Source organism: Choristoneura fumiferana, chromosome Z (genome assembly GCF_025370935.1).
Source record: "Choristoneura fumiferana chromosome Z, NRCan_CFum_1, whole genome shotgun sequence".
NCBI classification, from domain to species: domain Eukaryota; kingdom Metazoa; phylum Arthropoda; class Insecta; order Lepidoptera; family Tortricidae; genus Choristoneura; species Choristoneura fumiferana.
This window is the reverse complement of record NC_133472.1, coordinates 38,069,177-38,092,950: the sequence shown is the minus strand read 5'-3', so window position 1 is coordinate 38,092,950 and position 23,774 is coordinate 38,069,177. Positions and strand designations below refer to the sequence as shown.

The 23,774-nt window shown below is 36.7% G+C and overlaps 2 protein-coding genes across 3 annotated transcripts in view; one reads left to right on the top strand and one right to left on the bottom strand.

The window, feature by feature from the left end:
- Nucleotides 1–4,209, bottom strand: part of LOC141439928 (uncharacterized) — a 128,094-nt gene extending 123,885 nt beyond the window's left edge. For both annotated transcript variants that reach the window (XM_074104394.1, XM_074104403.1), the window contains exon 1: nucleotides 3,972–4,209. The gene's annotated coding sequence lies outside the window, so the exon portion shown is untranslated. The remainder of the gene's footprint in view (nucleotides 1–3,971) is intronic.
- Nucleotides 4,210–17,194: 12,985 nt separating this feature from the next.
- Nucleotides 17,195–22,551, top strand: LOC141439920 (uncharacterized). The gene is made up of 2 exons (XM_074104383.1): nucleotides 17,195–17,302; nucleotides 22,160–22,551. The coding sequence occupies exons 1-2, from the start codon at nucleotides 17,246–17,248 to the stop codon at nucleotides 22,397–22,399; spliced, it is 297 nt and encodes a 98-aa protein (XP_073960484.1). The 5' UTR covers nucleotides 17,195–17,245; the 3' UTR covers nucleotides 22,400–22,551.
- Nucleotides 22,552–23,774: the final 1,223 nt, after the last annotated feature.

Below are 23,774 nucleotides of genomic sequence, written 5' to 3'. Positions count from 1 at the left end.
GGTACCGTTGGAGGTTGGATATAAGTAAATTCAATTTATTATTATTCTAATTTTTTTATAGTATTTTACTTTCCTCACAGTCGAAATGAGAAGTAGAGTGTCTAACTCGGGTGGAATTACCCATTTCCCCTCGAACTATTGGCGCTCTCACTTCGTTCAAGCGCCAGAAATATCTCGGGTGAAATGGGTCACTTTCCACCCTTGGTTATCAATCTATTATTGTTGAAGTCTTATTTAAAACCAGTTGTTTATTGTTATCCTGCGGAACGTTTCGTGATATAAACTGTTTAATGAACTTTCCAGGGTCTCAAACTAACTCCATATAAAAATGACGTGGTAACAGACAAATCGACAGACAGAGTTACTGTCGCATTTGTAATATGGGTAAGGGAGTAGGGATAAGGACTATAGATGTACAGTCAACGTCATAAATAAGTGATCACTTTTGTACCTTGTCACTTTAACGTCATGTTTGAAAAGCCATACGAAATTGTGTAACGACTGAAAGCGACAAGGTACAGAAATGATCACTTATTTATGACGTTGACTAAATAATAAACGTATTAGTTTTATCTCATAAATTGAACGCCTGATTTTAAACAACGTTTCATTAAGTTTCTGAGCTAATTTCTTGAATTAAAATGATTTATAACCAATATTAAGGCAAAATTATACCTTGTAGAAACTCGTAAAAATTAATACACATTCCTTCTCTTTTCGAAATCAATAGAACCAGCTTGCTGAACCAGAAAAATCCTAGATGTTTTTATTTATTGCATTTGGTCGTGTTTTACAAATCCGCTATTAAGTACCTGCAGGCGTCCGTGTTCGCTGGGCTGTAGTAGAGCTTAACTTTATAAACTTTAAGCGTTATACTTAACTTTCAAAGCCCCTCTGAACTTGTAGCAGTGACCAAAGCCACCTTAGAGTTTGGATACGGTCGTAGATTGAAAATTCTCCATTATACCGTCCTTCACTGTTACTGTGCTGATACATATTCAACAGTTGCTTTTTTTTTATTCGACTGGATGACAAACGAGCAAGTGGGTCTCCTGATGGTGAGAGATCACCACCGCCCATAAACATCTGCAGCACCAGGGGTATTTCAGATGCGTTGCCAACCTAGAGGCCTAAGATGGGATACCTCAAGTGCCAGTAATTTCACCGGCTGTCTTACTCTCCACGCCGAAACACAACAGTGCAAGCACTGCTTCAACACACGATTAGCGAGCAAGATGGTGGTAGCAATCCGGGCGAACCTTGCACAAGGTCCTACCACCTGCTTTCTGCAGTCGTGAGTTAATAGTCATGTTTCCCAAACCTAGCTTGGCGTTGCCCAAGGGTTTCTGATGCAAATTACTTAATTGAAGTAATTGAATAGTTAAGTAATTGAAATTCAACCCGTGAGGTACCTACTTGTTATTGAATAGTCGCTCCGTTGGTCAAATGTGGCCTTCATCATCAGTTCCACTTCACCAAATGATGATTTTCAAGAGCAAATGCACGTTACTACTAAATATATCGAAATTACCAAAGGTGTTCCTACAATATTTGAAGAGTTCCCTCGATTTCCTTAGGATTCAACCATTAGATCCTGATTTGGTGCTTATGGAATGGAACCTAATTGAAAGCATTCCTAGACGAACGTAAATCATTTCATAATGATAGTTCTGAGGTAACGAACATTTAAAAAAAATACAACTGAATTGATAACCACCTCCTTTTTTTGAAGTCGGTTAAAAAATACAAAATAAAAATGTACGAATGTATTTGCCTGAATATAATCTTAGGTTTCAAATTAAATTAGGTAGGTATATAAGTAAAATAAAATTGCAATTTTAAATCTAAGTCCATTCTACAACCCCACGGTTTCTAATACTATGAAGTTCGTTACTGAGCTTGTTGCAAGATGTTGGATAATTGTTGATAGGTACAGTTGCGAGAGCGGCAACTATGCCTGAGTTTACACTACATAAAACTAGAATTCGCAAACAGCTTAACGAAGATTTGCTTTGAGTAAATGTATTAATTGAATATAGGTACACAAACACTGTCTGGTCAAAGCGGGCCAAATTCTTATTTGATCTCGAAAAGGTATCCCAAACGTAGCTTTTTCTATTTACTTCCATTTAGCCCCGTTGTGAAGGAGTCTCCGTTATACTCGTACCGGCCCGGGCCATGGCTTTAAATTGAAGGTTCGGTTTTACTTGCATAACTTTATGCTACTATTGTTTTGTAATATTAAAAAAAACTGGAATTTAGATAATTTATGTATTGATCCTCAAAGTTTAAACGTTAAATCAGTGTATCGGATATGGCGGTGTTATCGCTGTCTCTTGGAACGAGGGCCTTAAAATAATTTTTGAAATTTATTTGACATCTCTTAGATAAACGTTTATCAACGTGCTGTCAATTTTGTAGTGTATCGCATACATTGAAACTTCCATTTTTTTTTAATTTAAAATCAAAGTCAAAGTTAAAATATCTTTATTAAATTTAGGCTATAACAAGCACTTATGAACTTTAAAAAGTGAAATAGACAGTGATCATATTTTTAAAAAGTTATTATTTATCCAGAAGCGTCAAGTGTATGAGTTCATAAGCCAATTTAGACTGAATTTAATACTCATTGACGAGGATGCAGTTTGAATAATTCATTATATAACTATAATATAAAAAAAAATCTTTTTAAAACTTTATAGGTACCTATGTATAAACAATGTGGTGCTCTTAGTAAGTATGGTAGGAGAAATATAATGTAAATAAATATTTTATGTATAATTATTACTCACACTTACTTCCGTTTGAAGTAAATAATTCATGGAAATATGTCTACTTATATGATCAAATCTTTTAACTAAACAATTTTAGAGCACACATCTAAAGATTTCGCGTCAGGCCTTTCTGGAAACAAGTATTTTTAGAATAAAGATATCATCGTTCACGTTCGTTTTTTCTGTTTCATGTTCTCGTTAAACAAACCTCTAACGCCAGCCGGCATTAATCACATTCAAAATTAAAATATAATTTGAATTTATAGGTAGTCTTTTGACGGTACTAAAAATAACAAACTTTGTAACACCGATTCAATCTATATTAAAATTGAAAGTCCCGATCCTTACGGCTGACTGATATGTCAATGCACAACCCAAACCACTGAAGCTATAAAGACTTGATAATTGGCACCTTGAGTGGCACAGAGGTTCACTAAGGAGGGACTTTCCAAAATTGTCAAGGGATAGAGTATAAATGAGATTTATATTTGCGCGCTCCAAAGTACCCCTATTTCCATAACTACAATAATTTAGAGACTTCAAATTGGCATGCAAGTGAAAGTATTGTGTTTCACGCGAATATAATTCAACGTGAATAAAGTCGCGGGCGGAAAGATAGTCAATGATAAATCACAACATACAACGCATGACTAAGTAGGTAAGTGGTTTTATGATAGTCACAGTTTACTCGCATCACAGCTCGCATTACGTATGATAATGTAATAACCTCGAATGCGTGTCTCCTTCTCCAAACCCAGCCTGATCCCACCACCTGTTACACCCATGGGAAATGTAAAAAGTTTCTAAACGACTCTTTCCTTCGCTTGGCAGTTGTATACATATTATAATTAACTTACAGTTAACAAGTTCGTTTTATTACAAATTAGTTACGAGAAAGCTTGTAACGTAAAGACGAAAGCGGGCTGGCAAACCGAGGAGCAACAGTTCTATTATATATTTCAACATGATAAATAGGACTTATCATTGTTGTGCTTTTTAGCCCTCTTTTATGGATACTTTAATAAATTGACTGTCACCCCAGGCTAAGCTATATATGACAATCAAACGCGCGGTACATTATCAAATTGGATGCAAAGACAACGCATGATTTTCACTCACAAAATTTCACACGATGTCAGTAGTGTCTGAACACGTTAACAATTCGCATTAAAAAAAGAAAGTATTAAATTGTCTTACCTTATTTTACCGAATCCTATTAACGCACTGACTCAGCTTTTATAGACCATTACCGCTCGAAATCTTTGGTAGTTGCGAAATTTATGTAGCAAGCTGTGTAAAGTTATAGTTTCATGCGTGGACTAATTTACAAGCACAACCGCGCGCGACGTTGTTTTTTTTTTAAGTTTATCGAGTTTAACGCACTTTGAGTTTGACGAGTTACGAGTCGCGATCGCGTTTTGTTCGGGTTTGGGCGCGTCCGCCCTCGCCGACGTAGCCGACAGCTCTGGGCGGGCAAGACCGCCAAATACTCCACTGGCAGCCCTCGCTAGTGATGTGCCCATAACACGTTAATTATTAGGCTTTTGCAGACGTTCCAGTATACCATCACAATATTTAAGCAAGGGTTACAAATTTAGAACACATGAAATGATAATAACTGAGTGAAAAAAAAAACAGTGTGACAGAGATCACCAGTACAATATTATGGCAGAGATCTATTGTTTTTGGCACAACGGAATGTTTTCTTGACGACCGGATGGCTAGGTGGTTAGAGAGCCTGACTACGAAGCTTGATGTTCCGGGTTCGATTCCCGGCCGGGGCAGATATTTGTATGAATAATACGAATGTTTGCTCTCGGGTCTTGGATGTTTAATATGTTATATAAGTATGTTTATCCGTTGCCTAGTATCCTAATAGCACAAGCTTTGCTTAGTTTGGGGCTGGGTTATTTATTTTTATTTCATATTGTTCCCCAGCAGTTGTTGTTAAAATGTTTTTCGAGTTTGGAATTTTGCTCATTCTACTTCCAAAATCCGAATTACCGACTTTATTTTTTGCTATTCGGATAAATATACATGTCATCTTTGCTGCAGGGTTGGACTTCCTCTCAGAATGAGAAGGCTTGGGCCATAGTTCCCAAACAGGCTCAGTGTGGATTTGGAGCTTCACACATATAATTTAATTTCTTTAACGCTATGTGCAGTCCTCGAAATATTTTCCTTCACCTCAAAGTTCGCACATAAGTTCAGAAAAACTGCGAGCCCTTACTCAAACCTAAGCTACTACCACTGACTCAATGATAAATGATAAGTAGGTATAAAGATATTGTAATAAAAAAACATTGTTCATTGTATAGTTCCCGACCTGTTTAAGTTAAATTATGTTTTGTCTGTTTTACAAAAGGCAAATTTCCAGGTTACAGTTAAAGATAAAAAATAAAGTGATTTAATAAATTGATTTAATATTTAGACTAAAGCTTTTATGAATAATAGGTTTATTGATTTAATATTTATATTCAGGGCGCACAATTGGTACTTATTATGAGTGAAACTTTTGTCTTGCTTCTTTATTTTGGATATCGTGGCCGGCATGCCGATGAGCCTTAGCCCATCTCTCTCATCCAAAGCCGCCCGGCGCCACCCCCTGCACATATCTGCCTAAGCTATAGCTACCTCTAGATCTTTCTTACAACGATCATGTGACAATTAACAAATTATCCACAAATCCTGGGTCAAAATTTTATTCGTTGTGTTGTTTTTGTTCTCGAAAAATAGTGATGGAGTAGAATTTTTTGTATGGGACATATAGTGACAGAGACATTTTTAATTGTTCTCTAGTTAAATATTAGTTACACCGAATAAGACAAATAAAACGGTATGTATACGGAAAAGAATACGGTATTAGACTATTTTGAAAGTATATGTTTTATAAACTAAAACTACACAATGCCTGTTATCGAGTTGAGACACAATGTGTGCACAAATAACAAAGTTATAAAAGTTTGAAATTCAAGATTAGACATAGAAAGACATACGTTTGCATATGACATCACACGCAAGTATATAGCGCCATACTTGCTGCATAGAAAAAAGCGTTTGAGAAAGAGACAGGTACTCGTTTATAGATTTTTCAGAAAATCACTATAAATCTAATTTTCAACCAATTTGAGTTTTATCCTCGCTAAAAACTGTCTGTATATTATTATCTATATTTTCATAATAATATTAAGACATGGCAAATTCAGGAGTTGTCAAATACCGTATTTTGACCCTCCTACTAATATTATAAAGATGTGTATATTTGTGAGTACCTACGAGTAATATGTGCATTTCTGTTACGTCACGCTAAAGTGGCTGGACGGATTTGGTGAAAATTCGTATATGTAAGCTGGACGTCTCGAGTATGACATACCTAGGCTCCGTTTTATCCCGATATTCTCTTGGGATCGGGACCAAATCTTAAAATCTGATCCGCTGGGTTCAGAGTCATAAATTTCGGCACGGTTGTTTTAATGTAACGTCAATGACAAAGAAAGAAAGAAAATCATTTATAACAGCAGTGACACATTACACAGGTTAGAAAAAATAACAGTAAGAAGCAGTGTTGCCGCTCTAAAAAGGTCCCGGCTCAGGATATCGCTGGTTGAAAACCAGCACTGGTCTTCCGCCGGGCCACAGGAGAGTGAAATTACGGAAAGTCACACAAAACTAACACAAAACAGCTACGAGACTAAAATATTAGTTGGCTGTATAGCCCATATTATCATGGCTACAGTACATGTAAATTAAAAAAGATAAGAATAAAAAAAAATTATGATCACGATGTAATTATAGGCAATTGGTTTTTGGGAATTCCCGTGAGAATTCAGTAAAATTCAGGAATTTCAATCTAATTTCCGGTTCTAATGGTCTACGCGTACAGTCGAGTGCATATATAATTTTCTGAGCAAATATTTGATCTTATAAATGAACACGCTTCTACGCCGTTAACAATAGAGTCGTGTTCAGATATTTAAATCAAATTTTTGCTCACAAGTTTATAAACTCGACTGTACGAAGCTGCGATTAAATAAAAGAATTAAATAAATAAATGCGAAAGTTCGTAAGTGCTATTATAATGTATGTTTATCACTGCAATGGCTGGATGGATTTGCACGCGATTTGATGCGCTGTTGCCCGTGACTTCATCTATGTCCCACAAGAATTTTACACTTTCCTGGATAAAAAAACCTGTGTTTATCTAAGACAGTATAATTAACTGTCTATAATTAGTAGTAGGTACTTATAAGAATTACCTATTAGAATTTCAAACATAACCCCCTGCATACAAACAATGTTCATACGTATATACTTCATAATAGTGCATCAATAAGTTTTGTTAAAAAAACCGGCGAAGAGCGTGTTGAACACGCCCAAAATAGGGTTCCGTAGCCATTACGAAAAAATTAAGTAATATTTTTCTAAGGATTTCGTGTTTTATATGGAAACCTACTAATACTCGTAATTCTCAAGCAAACTTAGCCGTTATAGTTTTCCTTGAAAATTTTGATATACTTACTACTATCCTGATTTTTTTTTAATTTTTCCACCCACCGGTTTAGATTTTAGAGGGGGGACACTCGATTTTAATGCAAATTTGCACTTTAAAGTTAAATATTTCGCAAAAAAATCAATGAATCAAAAAATCATGTTAGCTAACCCCTAATGGTTTTAAAAGACCTATCCAACGATACCCCACACTATGGATGTTGGGTAGTAGTAGTAGGTAGTAGGGTGTATGGCTTGGATGAGAAAAAAAAACACCCCCACCTTACGCCTATGGGAGGTACCTTAAAAAATATATTTTTTTGTTTTTTATTGTACCATTTTGTCGGCATAGTTTTCATATATATCCGTACAAAATTACAGCTTTCTAGCATTGATAGTCCCTGAGCAAAGGCGCGGACGGACGGACAGACCGACAGACATGGCGAAACTATAGGGGTTCCGTTCCGTTTTTGCCATTTTGGCTCCGGAACCCTAATAACATTTTCAATACAAACTATTTGCTGACTTGTACTTTTCGTAGACTGTAGGTACTTGCATTGTCATCCAAACTAAATTTCCGTACCTACCAAATTTCAAGTCGATGCCGCATTAACCTTGTCTTTACTCTGCCTACCGATGTCACTACCAGACTACTTATTATAAGTACCTATGCCAAATTTTAAGTAAAATTTACTACTGGAAATTGCAAGATTTGACCCGCACGTACATACATGCATACATACTTGTAGCAAGTTGAATAAAAACTTGTAAAAAAATAGATAAATTTACATAGTCTTAAAAATATCCAAGTTTCCAAAAAATATTTTGATTATATGATTTAACTGTGTCTGGCAAAAATGTTTGACTAACTGTAGTTACTGTACCATAAATACATACTACATGTAGTTAGGTACTTCGTGTGACTGTAAGTTTTCGTACATCTATTTATATCCTGGACGAAGCACCAAATGTGTTGATTAATACGCGCCGTGTAGCGAAGCAAATATTTACGCCCAAAAATTTATTTGGTATCCCTAATGTGATGGGAAAAGCTATTCATGTGTGAACCTACTCTTTCCGCGCTTCTTTAACGAGTCCCCACAGCGTGTCAAACCTCCATGACAACGTCAGTTCTCTTTATACCGGGTGTGCCCTGTAATACGAGCAAAAAATTAAAACATAGATCGTCCTCGTCAATCTAAACAACAACAGTTCAGAGAATTTTAAAAATAGTTTTTGAATTTTCCTTTTTTCATTCAAATTAAATACTGCTATCAATGTACGCCATCCTAGAACACAACTGACAGCGCCTGTCACGCTACAAACATCAAGCATTTTGCTTTACATTGCTTCTTCGAATAAACTGAAAAGTGTAATAAAAATTAAAAAACTAATTATTTTTAAAAGTCGCTGAACTAATGTTATTCAGTTTGAGGAGTATGATCTATGTTTTAATTATTTGCTCGTATTACAGGCCACACCCGGTATTTGGTCGCCATAACAGATCATGACCAGTATTACTACCTATACAAATCATGATATATTTATTAGTAACAAAATAACGTGATATTTACATCGACTGTAACGATAGAGCTATTTCCAGAAAAAAATTGAAATAAGATGGTATTATGGCATTTAAGATACTTAAAAAACTGTTTACAGTTTTGTGCTAGTACTGACGGCAGAAAATTGCAGTAATATTCCGTATTGTCGGCCCATCCGTGATTCCATCAGTTTGAGATTCATGTGATCATGCTGTCGTGAGGCTGAGATGTGCGAGGTTGCGCTGCGAGGAATGTGCCATGAACCAATAGAAACGCTCCATTTAACTATCCTCGTTCGGCGCAGCTCTAGCACAAACAGCTAAGCAACTAAGCAACAAGGATGCTACATTCAGATATTATATGCCCTTTGCCACTCCGACAGTTATGACAAATGGTACCTTATATGTTAAAATCCGCTCAGCCTTATAGGCTGCGGAAAGGACCAAAGAAATGGACATGCATCAATCAGACATATATAGGAATCCACGGGGAAAAGTTTTGTGACAGGTAGTGAGTTCCTATATCGATAATCTCAATTATCGATGCTTGTTCCATATACTAGTGATCACTCCAAGTTTTGTTTGTAAAAATATGTTTTTGTTCTTTTTTTTGTATCGATTTTTGATACTCATCATAATTGTTTTTCTTAATTACTGCCCCATCTACTGTTGTTAAAATAAACGATTAGAATTTGTTCCAAATTTTCGGGCGTTAAACGTCTCCGTCTTGACTGATGAATCCATTTCAGGTGGCTGAATGGCAAATAAATAAATAAATAATTTAAAATATACTATGTGTGAACTTCATACTCGTCATCAGAACAATACTTGAAAAAATACACACAATATGCGGGCCGATTACTAGTATATGGAACAAGCATCGATAATTGAGATTATCGATAAAGGAACTCACTACCTGTCATAAAATGTTGCCCCATGGATTCCTATGTCTGCATCATCATCCTCCTCATCATCATCATCATGTCAGCCGAAAGACTTCCACTGCTGGACATAGCCCTCCCCCAAGGCCTTCCACTCAAACCGGTCTTGTGCTCTCCGCATCCACCGCGATCCCGCAATCTTAACCAGGTCACCGCTCCATCTTGTTGGAGGCCTACCGACAGCATACACAAATCAAATGTCTTGGGATACTTTCTCGTTACCCCTAGACAAATTTGAAGTTTTGACAATGAATATACCTTTATTGAAATGTTCAAAACCGTCTAAGGATAAAAATATTCCTAAGGACTTATTTAATGAGCGTACCTATATACTTACATACCCACATACATCCGCTCTTAGAACATACCATCCTTCGGGTAGTAGGGCAAAAAAAACACGACCCCGCTACTCCGTCTGCGTAGAATTCATTTATCGCTATTCCGTGGGAACTGCAATTTTCCGGGATAAAAACTATTCTATGTTCTTCCCCGGGACTAAAAATATATGTATACCGAATTTGATCTCAATTGGTTCAGCGGTCTAGACGTGAAGAGGTAACGAACAAAACAAATAGACAGACGTGCAAACTTTCGCATTTTTAATACTAGCTGTTGCCCGCGACTTCGGCCGGGTAGTATTCGTTTATCGCTATCCCGCGGGAACTATGCAATTTTCTGGGATAAAAACTATCCTATACTCAAACTATCTGTAAACCGAATTTCACCTAAAACGAATCAGCGGCTTAGACGTGATTAAGTAACAAACAACCAAACCTCCAAACATCTTCACAATCTTTGACATTTATAATAAAAGTAGGATTTTGACCCCTGCACACTTCAACCGTTGAACATTTTTTAATGTTGACAGGGGAGACCGAGGAAAGTTGTGACAGAGGTGGGTAGTGACAACGTCGATTTATTGGAGCTTATGAACTGCTAGCGAGCTCGCACTAGCACTCAAGTCTCGAACTATCAAACGCGTGCTGTAGCGAGCTCGCTAGCAGTTAATAAGTTTCCAAAAATCGACGTTGTCACTACTCTCCTCTGTCACAATTTAACTCTCCTCGGTCTCCCCTACCCGTTCCCGGAATGATTTAATCAACACGTTGCGGAATCTAGTAGATGAATCTACTTATAAAACCAATTTTTTGCGGCATCTTTGATTTACAGATAAATCCGCATTTGCGCAAACCTCAATCAGAATGGAGGAATATTTCGCGAATTCGTTTTAATACTCGTAATCCGCAGCGTTCCCGCTACCAGCTATGTGGAAATGATATTTTGCATAAATGCTGAATTATGCGAGCGAAAAAATCGAGATATTGTTAAAGGAATGCTGAATGTATTTAGCGTTATGACTAAGTAAAGGTTTTAGTACGCTCTGTGTTATACTTACAATAGAATTTGTTATAGTGCGGAAAGAGCGTTTTAAAATTCTTCGGATAGTTGTTACAAAAACCGGCCAAGAACGTGTCGGTCACGCCCAAGATAAGGTTCCGTAGCCGTTACGAAAAAATATTTTTGCATTTTGTATACATAGAATTTTCCAATTTTAGGTGTAGTTTATACCTTAAGCTGCTATTTACTCTTAAACTATACTAATAATTCTCAAGCAAACTTAATCATTATAGTTTTCCTTGTAAATTTGGTATAGGTATCTACTTACTACCATCATGTTTGTTTTCCGCAATGCATTTGAGAGCTACGTTGCCACAGACAGGCAGACATTAGAGTCAAACTTATAACACCTCTCTTTTTGGGGTTAAAAAATGTGCAAAATAATATCTGCCACAGCAGCGTGCAAAAATATCTGACACGTCCTACCGGCCCGAGAAATAGAGTCGTGTAGATATTTATGCACGCTTTGCTGTGTCTTGGTGCTGTATTGATGCTGGTGACTGTACCTACCTAGTTAGAAATTAAAAGATGTTAATTCAGACAGTGTTTTGGCAATCTTAGAGTTCCTGCTGAAGATCACAAGATTGCCATCAAAGTGTGATCGTGTTTAGGAGTTGTTTAGGAAAACAGCTAATGCCTCATAAATCGTGATGTTAGCTTTGTAGCGATAAATACGATTTGGAATGCCAACACTTCTTTCCCGAGATTCTGGAGTGTGATGAATAGAGGGCCCGGCACTAAAAAAGTTGTTAGTTGAAATTTCATTTTTAAAACTAGCTTATTGTACTTGCATTACCGTCATATACCTACATAACACACATTACGATAACTCTTTTTTGAACACCAACGCATAGTAAGGTACAGAAAGCACAGGTACATAAAGATTTTCCAAGGCAAGCAATAGGCGGCCTTATCCCTTCAGAGTGATTTCTTTGAGCCAACGTTTACAACAATAGACAGAAGTAAGGGATAGATTTAAGCACGTGAAAATAAACTACGAGCGAAGCTCGGTCGCCCAGATACATCCTAGTCCATCCATTAAAGTCAACAAACATTTTTATTAAGTTTTTAAAGCTACATTAGAAACGCTATCAAGCTGCCACACTTAAAAAATCTCATTTCAAGTGGGTTTCTGTAGAAAATTCACAACATTGCCCGACTTCAATAATAATTAGTTGATTACAGACTGCCGGGATTGGGAACTTCACACGCACCATTGAATTGCTTCGCAGGTTTGCCGCACTCCGCACTGGGCCCGCGTGGGAACTACGGCCCAAGCCCTCTTGTTCTGAGAGGAGGCCTGTGCCCAGCAGTGGGACGTATATAGGCTGGGATGAGACTGCCGGGAACAAAAAAGAATGATTCATCGATTTACGCTTAACCTCCCACGCACTGAGATTAGTAAAACGATTTTATCAAAAATACAGGACATTTGAGCTCGTATTAAGATTACAATGGATTTCTTAAAGCTATTTTGTTATAATTAGTTTGCATCGTGGAAATATTCCAAAATTCATTTTACTTTAATAATTATTTTCACGTTCGTAAGTCAATGGTCTCTCTTCCTCAGGTTAGTAGGTTAGGTACTTAAATAATCAATGTACGAGTACAACAAAGAAATCGTTTCTTAAGTTTTGTCAAGTAAATTCAGCGTTTAGACAGTCTTTTCACGATCTACTTTTTGTATGTAATATGCTAACTTTTTCAATTCGAATCGCTTCGCATCGCCGCCTGTCAGACATAGTCTAGTCTTAGCAGAACCGTTAGATTGCGTAATCGGGGGCGAACTTTTGGTGAGGTTGGCAATATAAAATGGCGTAATTTTGTATACCGGATGTTTTTTTTTTTGAGGTTTCCCAATCATAGGGTTGCAAGCTGCAACCTTCAGGGTCGATTCGATGTGTGTCAAAAGTAAGTCATTGTCTCCTGCTAGTACTTACTCGTACCTAACTTAAGTAATATGCTTCTTGTGTACTGTAGGAACTAGGCTGTATACCGCTGGCAGGTGGTAAAACTGACCACCTGGCAGGTTAGATTGACGTTGTTTTGTATAAGGATAGGATTTTTTATATTGTATGTTTCTAGAATTTGACTTTAAAAACGATTGACAGCGGTATACATGCCGGGGAGCGCAGATTGCTCCCGACAGCCTAAGCGGCTGGAACCATTTATGTAAATCTATTTATAAGTGCTACCAAGTTCTAAAATAAAATATAAATAATTGAAGAACAACGTTATTTATTTAATGAGTTTAAAGTCACGCGCGTAGATTATGTAGATATTAGTTTGTAGTATCCTACTATTATACTTAATTGTGAAAGTGAACCGCTGAAGCGATTTAGATGAAATTTGGTATATAGAGTTTGAGTCCCGGGGAAGGACATAAGATAGTTTTTATCCCGGAAAATATCATAGTTCCCGCGGGATAGTGATAAACGAATACTACGCGGACGGAGTCGCGGGCAACATGCTAGTAGTATATGTGAATAGCGACCCAAGTATCACCATGTTGCTGGCTGAATATTAGCGCTACGGTGTTTTTAAAAAATCGGTTCATAAATGACGGAGTTCTGAGGTAACAAACATAAAAAATACTACCGAATTGATAAACTCCTCCTTTTTTGAAGTCGGTTAATAATCACTTCAGCATTATGCTGAGCCAGTATCCGATTCAAAACCACAATGACACACCGTAACTTAATGACCTTCGTGCTGACTACCTATGTATTTGTAATAATATTATGTTGTTGTTGTATTTACTTTCTTTCTTCTTTCTTAACAATAAGTACTTAGTTATGAGTATAAATGAAGACGTTTCAATAACTTACGCCACTTTGCCCATCATTGCGGTGCGTAATACATAAATGGTAGGTTAAGATGGGTGGGGGAATAGCGATCATGTCAAAATAAGAAACCCTCGGTAGCTTGATAATGTGTCTCATGTCATATATATCTTTAATCCACTGTATAAGCTATATATACAACCTATACCTTAAGTCCCTGATATAACAAAAAGTGGATTACTGCTTAAGTAACCGCCATTCCCCCATCTTCCCCTACCTCTGAAGTGTCTTGATTGTATTTATAAACATATATCTACACAGGTCTCGGTTTCGAGTTCCGCTTTCTGCAAGTAAGAGGTAGGTAGATAGGTAGGTACCCACGTACTTCGCTGCGGGCAACTGCTCGCAATTACAAAGTTTTAGTTTACTTAGATTAGTTTAGAGTTCTCGTCTTAAATAATGTTTTACTTTGTTAAAGTTGAAGGTATACCTTTACAGATTATAAGGTCATGTATTATATTAGTATATAGAAAATTGCAAACTACCTAGAACTTTTTATTTAACAATTCTAAGGTTCGATGTCATTTGTGCGGGTTAAAAAATGTATTTAGGTGCACTAAATGAACTAGTCTAAGTATTTTTTTTATTTATTTATTTATTTATTAAGGATCACCAACAGATAATACATCATACAAAAACATAAATATCAAGTAGAAGACATTCCAGGTAGAGGTAGATGTTTATGTAATTGTAGGTAACCATAACTAACATCTGTCGATACTTTGTGAAGTAGGAAAGGGCTAACCTGTAATAACCTATTAACTATCTAGACCAGCGGATGATTTAGCTAGTATCGAAAATACAAACTGAGACATGGCTGCACAGTAAAACCAGAAAAAGGGACCAGCGCTGGGAATCGAACCCAGGTCCTCAGCAATCCGTGCTGCGTGCTTTAACCCCTACACCACCGCTGGACAGGAATCTAGACACGAATTATTCCTATGCATACATATCTCAGGTTGCTTATTTCTACTACGCTACTTATGCAGCAGCACTAGCGACATCTATGTTCCGCTCTCATCGAGAGACGTCACACTCTTTCGGAACCAACCGCTCACCCAGACAAGAGATGTCGCTACTAAGCAATCAAATTATGATCCGTAAAAGTAACAAATTTGGAGTTGAAATAAAAAAATACAAAAAGACTCCAAAAAAAAACAATCATGATTTAGCTTGTGCTTAAGACCCTGAGAATGAGGCTAAAGGTCCCGAGTTCATATCTCGGTAGGGGCAATCGTTTATGTGTGAACTTGTAGGTATATTTGTATTTGAGCCATGTTTATTGTATGCATAAATAATCGTGTATGTTTATTTATATCCAGTGTTTACCCGCGGCACACGTAAATCATTAGATCCAGCAGCTGAAATTAAATTTCGGGTTTTAAAAAAATCCAGTGGGAAATCCCCGAAAATTGAATCGTACTTTTCATTGACGTTACCTACATTAAAAACAATTACTTATGTCAAATTTCATGACCCTAAGCCCAGAGGTTGTTATTTCGAGCTTTTATCCCTATCCCGTGAGAATATCGGAATAAAAAGTAGCCTATATTTTATTCCAGATGTCCAGCTATCTACATACCAAATATCATCCAAATCCGTCCAGCCGTTTCAGCGTAAAGGAGTAACAAACATACACACTCACTCACTCACTCACAAACTTTCGCTTTTATTTCTAGTAGTAGTAGGATAGGATAGTAAGTATTTTTGTCTGAGCTCTAATACTCATAGTACCATAATATCTGAGGCTAGGTGTAATCGGTGCTAGGTTCAATACGTGTTCAAGCCAAATCCAAAAAAACTGCAATTCCACATTGGTAAGTTGTCAAGTTCGCACGACATGAGTAGGGACCAGCTACCTACAGACCTGCTTATTTTTTTTTTAATCTAAGTTTAAGTGGTCTTAAATCCTGTCAGATCAATACAAGAACTGTCAGTTTAACCCTTAAATCGAGATTTAAAACAGCCTACAAGACGTCCTTAAACTAGTTACCTGCACAACGGATTTAATGCAGTTTATCACCATAAGATAACGCTTCACGGAAGGTAAGTAGGTAGATATCAGACAACAAGTAATACATAGAGTATAACTAGCAATATGTTCCGGTTTCGTGGGTTTTGGGGAAAGGGAGGTGAGAAATATAAAAGTGGGTTATCTATTATTTGTCCGAAAGTTATATGCTATAATTTCATTTGCCCGAAGTTCATACGCCCGAAACTTGATTTGCCCGAATGTGTCGTTTACTAGAAAAATTATTTGATATATTCTTATTTTCCCGAAAATTAGATGCCATAATTATCCGAATGCAATACGTATTGTTTTCCTATTATTAAGTGCAATAATATTATTTAATAGAATATTCAAACGCCATACTAAATAGTGTTATTAACAACTTACATTACGATTATTGATTAAAATTGTTTTTTTCTATTACTAATCTTTTTATTATCTGGGCTGCTATAAAAGAAATACCTAAGCGAATACGAAGCAGAGCGTAGCTTATGTGGGTAAAATTTACCTAATTCAAAGGCTTGTTTGCATTAACATGGATGGCAAATTACATTATGGCATGTGATACTTATGGATTACAATGATTATTATGAAAAATGAAATTAATTATAGAAATTCATATTATGGGAAACAAAGATTCTGTCATTTGATTAATATGTTAGGCAAGCAATGAGTAGTGCAAATGAATTTATAAGAAACAATATTATGGCGGTTGAATATTATAGCACATGAAATTCGGGTAAGTAAAGGTATACCATAAAAGTGGGATAGTGTGCTATATAGACCTTTATTTTTTCCTTTTTTTCAAAATTGCACCCGGGCAAAGCCGGGTCGGCCCGCCAGTTTCAAATAAAACACACAGTTACAGTTAAGTATTGAAATATTAATATTATATAAGTATTTGTCTAAGCAAAATCGAGATAAATTTGGATCTACGCTGCTCGAAAATGTGTAGCGGTACTTACGAAATAAGAACTACTAATATGTAGATTATGAAACCGTTTAGTTATTTAAGTGTGTGGAACAAGATTGAACCAATTATTTAAATCCCTTTAAAAATCTGCGTTATGGGAACCCTAGAATTAAGAATAGGTAGCATAAATATTCAGGAGTTATGGCACACGCGTTAGTTATTGCACCATTTGTTAAACAAGTGTTAGTTTTGTAAACAGTTGTGTTTCTTTCCTTACGATAGTGGGAATAGTTAGAGCATAGTTCGACCCAACATCGATCGCTCAACCGACGTAATGGCAAATAAAAAAATCCTCGTTACCCTCGTCGTTGTGTGCTGTGCTGCAGTTTTAGTAAGTGAATTAATTATATAATTTCTAACGTTTGTCTTAGGATGAAAAAGCCTCGAACTACGTGTAAATCTAATAGCCGTTTAACAACTTGAGAACAGCTTTACTCTAATTAACATAGATAATAAAATATAACCGACCAAGTGCGTGTCGGAGTTTTTACATTGAATTTAGGGTTCTGTAGGTATCAAAATGTAGTATACTTAAGTCATCCGAATGGCTGTTCTGAGCTACGCATTTTGACCGATATATTAAGTTGATTGAAAAAGGATAGCTTCAAAGAAAATTTCTGATTTGTCAGTAGGTATGTATATTGGTATTAGTTGGTAATACATATCGATATACGTGATAAATCGTCTTCTTCTTAATGGAGTGACTAAATAGTTTTCTCTTACCTATTACTGTTTGCAGCCCCCTTATAAACATTTAAAAAAATTGGCAATTTTATTTGGCTTTGGGTTAGTAAGATACTTTTACTGTGAAAATTTGAAGTCCACCCATTTGGGTATAATTTAGCATCGGTATTGTGTTTAGTTTTCATTAAAAAAAACTAGCTATTGCCCGAGACTTCGTCCGCGTAGAAGTATGAAAAATAGGTTACGTTCCATTCTCAGATCTCCCGAAAATACACAAAAAATTTCATTAATGTCGGTCAAGTCGTTTCGGAGGAGTTTGGTCACAAACATTGTGACACGAGAATTTTATATAATTAGAGATAACCGTGTGCGTCATCTTTTTTAATACTTGCCAAAACTGTAATGCCGAATAAAAACGCCGCAAAAACGCTGAATATTTACCCCCCAATCAGAAGAAAAAGTGATCAATACGTAGTAGATTGTACAACGATAGCATAAAACGAGCCATTTTACCCAAGACGTTCATATAGCCACCCGAGCCAGCACGGCGAGGGTGGTTAGACACGTCGAGGGGAAATTGGGTTTAATGCTCGAGTTTTACACTCTGCTTTTCACTTCGATTGCGAGGAAATTAAATAGCAACAGTGGAAACAATTTTTCACTTACTTTACTTTTTATTTTGCACGCATTAGTAGCTATATGATTATATTTTTTTAGTTTTATTGATTTATTTTAATTGATTTTTATTTTTATATACCGGCTGTGGCCTGTATATGAGCAAACAATTAAAACATAGATCATAGTCGCAAAAACTGAACAACATTATTTCAGCGATTTTTAAAAATAGTTAGTTTTTAAATTTTAGTTACACTTTTAAGTTTATTCGAAGAAGAATGCTTGATGTTCACAGCGTGACAGGTGATGTCTGTAATGTTCTAGGATGGCGTACATTGATAGCAGTATTTAATTTGACACCTGATTACCTTGGTCTTAGACGAAGATTTTACTTTATGCACTAGAGCATTAAAAAGTAATTTTATGTCGCCTAGATCCAACATAAACACGAACTTTACGAGCATGAGAAGTGAAAAATCAATTAGCTTGCATCGTTGGGCACCCTGTTACCCAAAGAAAGGAGTACGCGTACCCTAAGGGTTCATAAAACCCTCTTCAAGGGATCCGACAAGATAAAATAAAAGTAATAATGACGAAAACATAATTAGAGGTGTAGTGTTTCTCAAAGTAAAATGAGGTTGTAATTTGTTAAACATTGCCAGTTGTATAATACGGTATTTGCTATTTTGTATACTGCATTTTATAAATTAAAACTACACAATGCCTGTTATCGAATAGAAAAACATTTTAAGCTACCTTTACAAATAACAAAGTTATAAAAGTTTGAAATTCAAGATTAGACAGAGAAAGACATACTGGCATGTGACGTCACACGCCAGTACCGCCATACTTGCTGCATAGAGAAAAGCGTTTGAGAAAGAGACAGGTATATAGATTTTTCAAAAAATCACTATAAATCCAATTTTCAACCGATTTAAATTTTCTCTTCGCTAAACACTATCCCCCTTATTCATAAAACTTAACAAGCCTATGTTAACTAACAAATGCTTTGTCCCTTTCTAACAAATACAAATGTCGAAGTGACAGATAAGGACAAACGAATTTTAGCGGCATTTTAACTAAAATAGGTTTGATTGTCGTTTATGAATAAGGGGGTATCTGTTTATCTATATTTTCATAACAATATTAAGATATGGCAAAATCAGGAGTTGTCAAATACCGTATTATGTACCTACCTTTTATTAGTTAATTTTAACTGTTTGCCCAACTTTATGCAGTGTCTTCTCTTAACTAGATAGGTTAGCTAAACCGTCAATGTAAAATCCATACTAATATAAAATGCGAAAGTGTGTGTTTGTCCGTCTTTCACGTCGAAACGGAGCGACGGATCGACGTGATTTTTAGCATAGAGATAGTTTATGGGTCAGAGAGTGACATAGGCTAGTTTTTATCTCGGAAAAATGCACCATTCTCGAGGGAATAGCGTGCGATATCCAGTTCCACGCGGGCGAAGCCGCGAGCAACGGCTAGTACAAATCATAATCCAGAACAAGCTTCGTCAACACACCGGTAGGTACCTACACGATTATAATACAGGATATTAATATCAGCATCAGGCCTCGTCAATAAATTAAACTCGTATTATAAACCATCATCCGCAACATGCTTCGTCATAAAAAGTAGCATCATTATTAGGTATTTACTAACATTAAGACAGCTTTCTGCTACAAAACGAAGTTAGGTACCTACACCACATATTATGCTGTGTTTATACCTAATAGTAGGTAGGTACACAAAATACATTTTCATCTTATCACACCTGCTTGCAATAATGGATTTACGTATAGTTTCCTCTCAAGGGAAAGGGCGTTTTAAAATTTGCAAACATGTTAGGTAGGTATGTTATTTCTGACTAAAGAGGTTTCCAGTCAGCCAACGTTTTATTTATATTTTAATTATGTAATCCCCTTCTTACGCCCCTTAATGCACAATGTACTTTAGTTTATGTTTTAACACGCAATGTGTACGAACGTCATCCTTTAAATTCAGACGTCGTCCCAAACAAATTCTCAAAACATAATATAGGCAATAAAAACGTCCTCGGTTACCAAATTGAACTTCTTATTAAACCATCTGTTGAGTTTGTAGATTTATAGCCAAGTGTATGATCCAACGAGTAAACATTAGGTATAAACGCCGTAGGTAGGTAGGTACATAGGCACCACTGTTGGCCCAAACCTTTGTCGGGTTGCTAGAAAAACTTAGACATCTATCTGTCATTTTTAGGCTTGTTACGTTTTTTTGATAAGGCCGTTAAAATTTTGTGTCTTACTAGATGAGGCTTCATTCTTACCTACTTACAATTTTCAAGGCTCACTTTTTTATGTGTATCTATACCTACTTGCTAGCTTTTACCCGCGGCTTCGCTCGCGTGATCTTTATACGGCAGTGAATTGCAATGCAGATTAATAAGTTGATAAGTACATCGTGGTCTTCATTTATCTAGTTTGTATGAAGAGCACCAAGAGGACGTTGACGAACTTTCGCTTTAGTAGGATACGTCGTAAATAGGAAGGTTTAAAATTTAATTTTAATACTGAAGTAGGCTTGCGCTTGGCCACAAACAAACATATTAAATGATATTGTAACGGATAACTCACGTCTTAAGCCGAGTTCAGCTCGACATGTTTCGGGCTATTTCGTAGCCCTTCTTCTCAGGAGCACGCAAATCGGCGACTGCCGCAACAGGCACACTCCGCGCCACCGCTCTCTCCCTCTCTGAGCGGGGGCTGGCTGAGAAGAAGGGCTACGAAATAGCCCGAAACATGTCGAGCTAAACTCGGTTTAAGACGTGAGTTATCCGTTACAATATCATTTAATAAGAGTGAGTCTCACGGTAGTTTCATGTTCAATCACAAACAAACAGCTGATGGCAAGCGAAGATGGAATAAGATGGAGCACGCTTGCCTAATAAATGCACAATGTTGCACTCTGAGCTTTTGATCGATATTTCGTTCCTGTATCATAGACTAGTGCTAACCAGGCATATAATATAGTATTATGTCACTAAAACGTCACGCCTGTTTGTACGGTTCAATGAGTTTTCGAAATAGAATAGGTAAGCTATTTCGAGCTTCAGATAAGCAACGGTCCGATGCCTAGTAAAGGACGTGTCAACAATATTCACGGTCAACTTCCCAGAGAAAACTAAATACATACATGCATTACCTTGGCTTGAGCTAAGTGGATATATTTAGAGCGAGTGATATATATAAGAATCTCGGTGCAAACTTTTCTCGTCAAGTAAAAAGCTATACGCGTGGCCTGTTCCTGGGGTTATTCCGGGCCAATTCCCGCTTTAACTAAACATTTAATAACGCACGCCAAGTTCCTAGCAAATTTTTATTGCCCAAATATATCATAAAGATCACTAAGTACCTGTAGCCTCATTTTCTAACCTTATGGCATAATCTACTCTTTCTCTCTCCTGCCTACAGCCCTTTGTGGGTATTGACCTCCATTTTTCTCCATTTTGTTCTATCCCTGGTCTCTGTTCTTCACCAGGCCATGTTGTCTTGCCTATACGCCTGAGATCTTACTCTACCATTATTTCTACCGCTTCCTGGGTCTTTCCCTGGGTCTCCCCCTGGGCTTTCTGTTTGCAGCATTGTGTGTACATTCCAAGTTCGATATCATATTCTCAATTGTTTATCCTTTTAATCCATGGCAGAGGTCGTCGTGAGATAGGCAATCTGGTTTTATTCTTTGTGGGCTATTCAACCAATTCTCTTTTTTACCATAGTCAATCAGTGGTTAGAACTTCGATGAACCCTCCTCGTTTATCCGGGCTTGGGACTGGCAGTGCTGCCGCGAGACGGGCATAGTCAGAATTTGTGGCATATATTTACTAACGTTTGTATATTTTCAGGAATGCAAAATAGTTTTGCCGCACAAGCTGAGGTATCTAGAGAACATGTTGAACTCCGAGGTGGTGGCAAAGGCTGCCAGGATCCGTCAGCGGATGGAAGCCAACCCTAATATTCAAGAGAGCGACAAGGATTGGCCCTCTCTCCTGGCCAAATATCAGGCGGAAGACAAAAACTACAACAGCCCCCCCTCCTACTCCTTTAACAGCATCTACAACCGACGAGTTCCCAATTTCAAGTAGCGGAGTTCAAATTCTAAATGTAAGACGTTTACGATAGCCGTAAATACAAATTAAGTTTGCTATTAGATAGTATTGTGTATATAAATCTCAAAATGTACTTAGCAATTAAGTATTTTAGTATAAGAGTTAAATTATAATTATTCCTAATATGATGACGAGTTTTCTTTTGTATTATCCATACTATTATAAATGCGAAAGTAACTCTGAACCGATTTTGATGAAATTTGGTACAGAGATAGAATAGACATTGGGAAAGAACATAGGTTATCTTTTATCGCGAAAAAGAGGCTTTAAAGGATTGAAATAGGGGATGAAAGTTTATATGGTGGAAGTTCGTCGCTGTCGAAAATAAAACCATGAAACCTGACATTGCGGCACTTAATAAGAAATAAGCCCATATTTATTTGAGGTTTTTGAAAATTAAACCTGTGAGGAAATGAAACAGCTTAAGGGATGTAAGTTTATATGAAAGGTCGTCATTGTCGAAGATAAATCGATGGTTCTTTAGGAAACTTGGCATGTGGGCACGTGATAAGAGATAAATAGATATATTTTGTTCGCGGGTTTTTTAAAATTCCTCCTGTGAGGGGGTGAAATAGGGGATGAAAGTTTATATGGAAGATCATCATTGGCGAAGATAAATCGATGGTTCTTTATGAAACTTGGCATTTGGGTACTTATAAGAAATAAATAGATATTCAGATTTTTCTTATTTATTGTGCTATAAGAGCTACCTTCATGCAAAATTCCAAGTTTCTAGGACAGCCGGAAGTACCCTATAACTTTTTCTGTTAAGGCGATTTGTAAGGAAACACATTTTTAATGACTGTACCTTTTGATTGCCTTGACTTAGAAGTTTTTTTTTTCACAGCTTTCGGGACTAGGTATTGACCTGAGTTAAGGGTTTTAATTTCAAATCGATACCGCGATACTCCGCGCGTTTTCGAGATAAAGGGTCTTGACAGACAGACGGACGGACGGACAGCAAAGTGATCCTATAAGGGTTCCATTTTTTTCTTTTGAGATACGGAACCCTAAAAAACATTTTTAAATTTCGACCTAACCTAACCTAACTTGAAAGCCAAGAGCGCAGTCAGCGGTATCGGGAATTTATGAAAAAAATATTAGTTTTTCTTTTACAAATACTTATACAATTTTACTAGAATTACGAACATCGACTCATTAAAGCCCTCAGTCTTCTACTTCGGGCTTCTACTGTAATAGACTCTCGTTCGTAATTCCTTATTTACCGCCCTTAAGACACAATGTACTAATATGTATGGATCGCAAGAACAGTAGGTGTGAAATGTGTGTAAGTACGGTCAAAAACAGTCAGAATGTCTGGGGTCAGGAAAGGATGTCTTTGCCGAAGCCC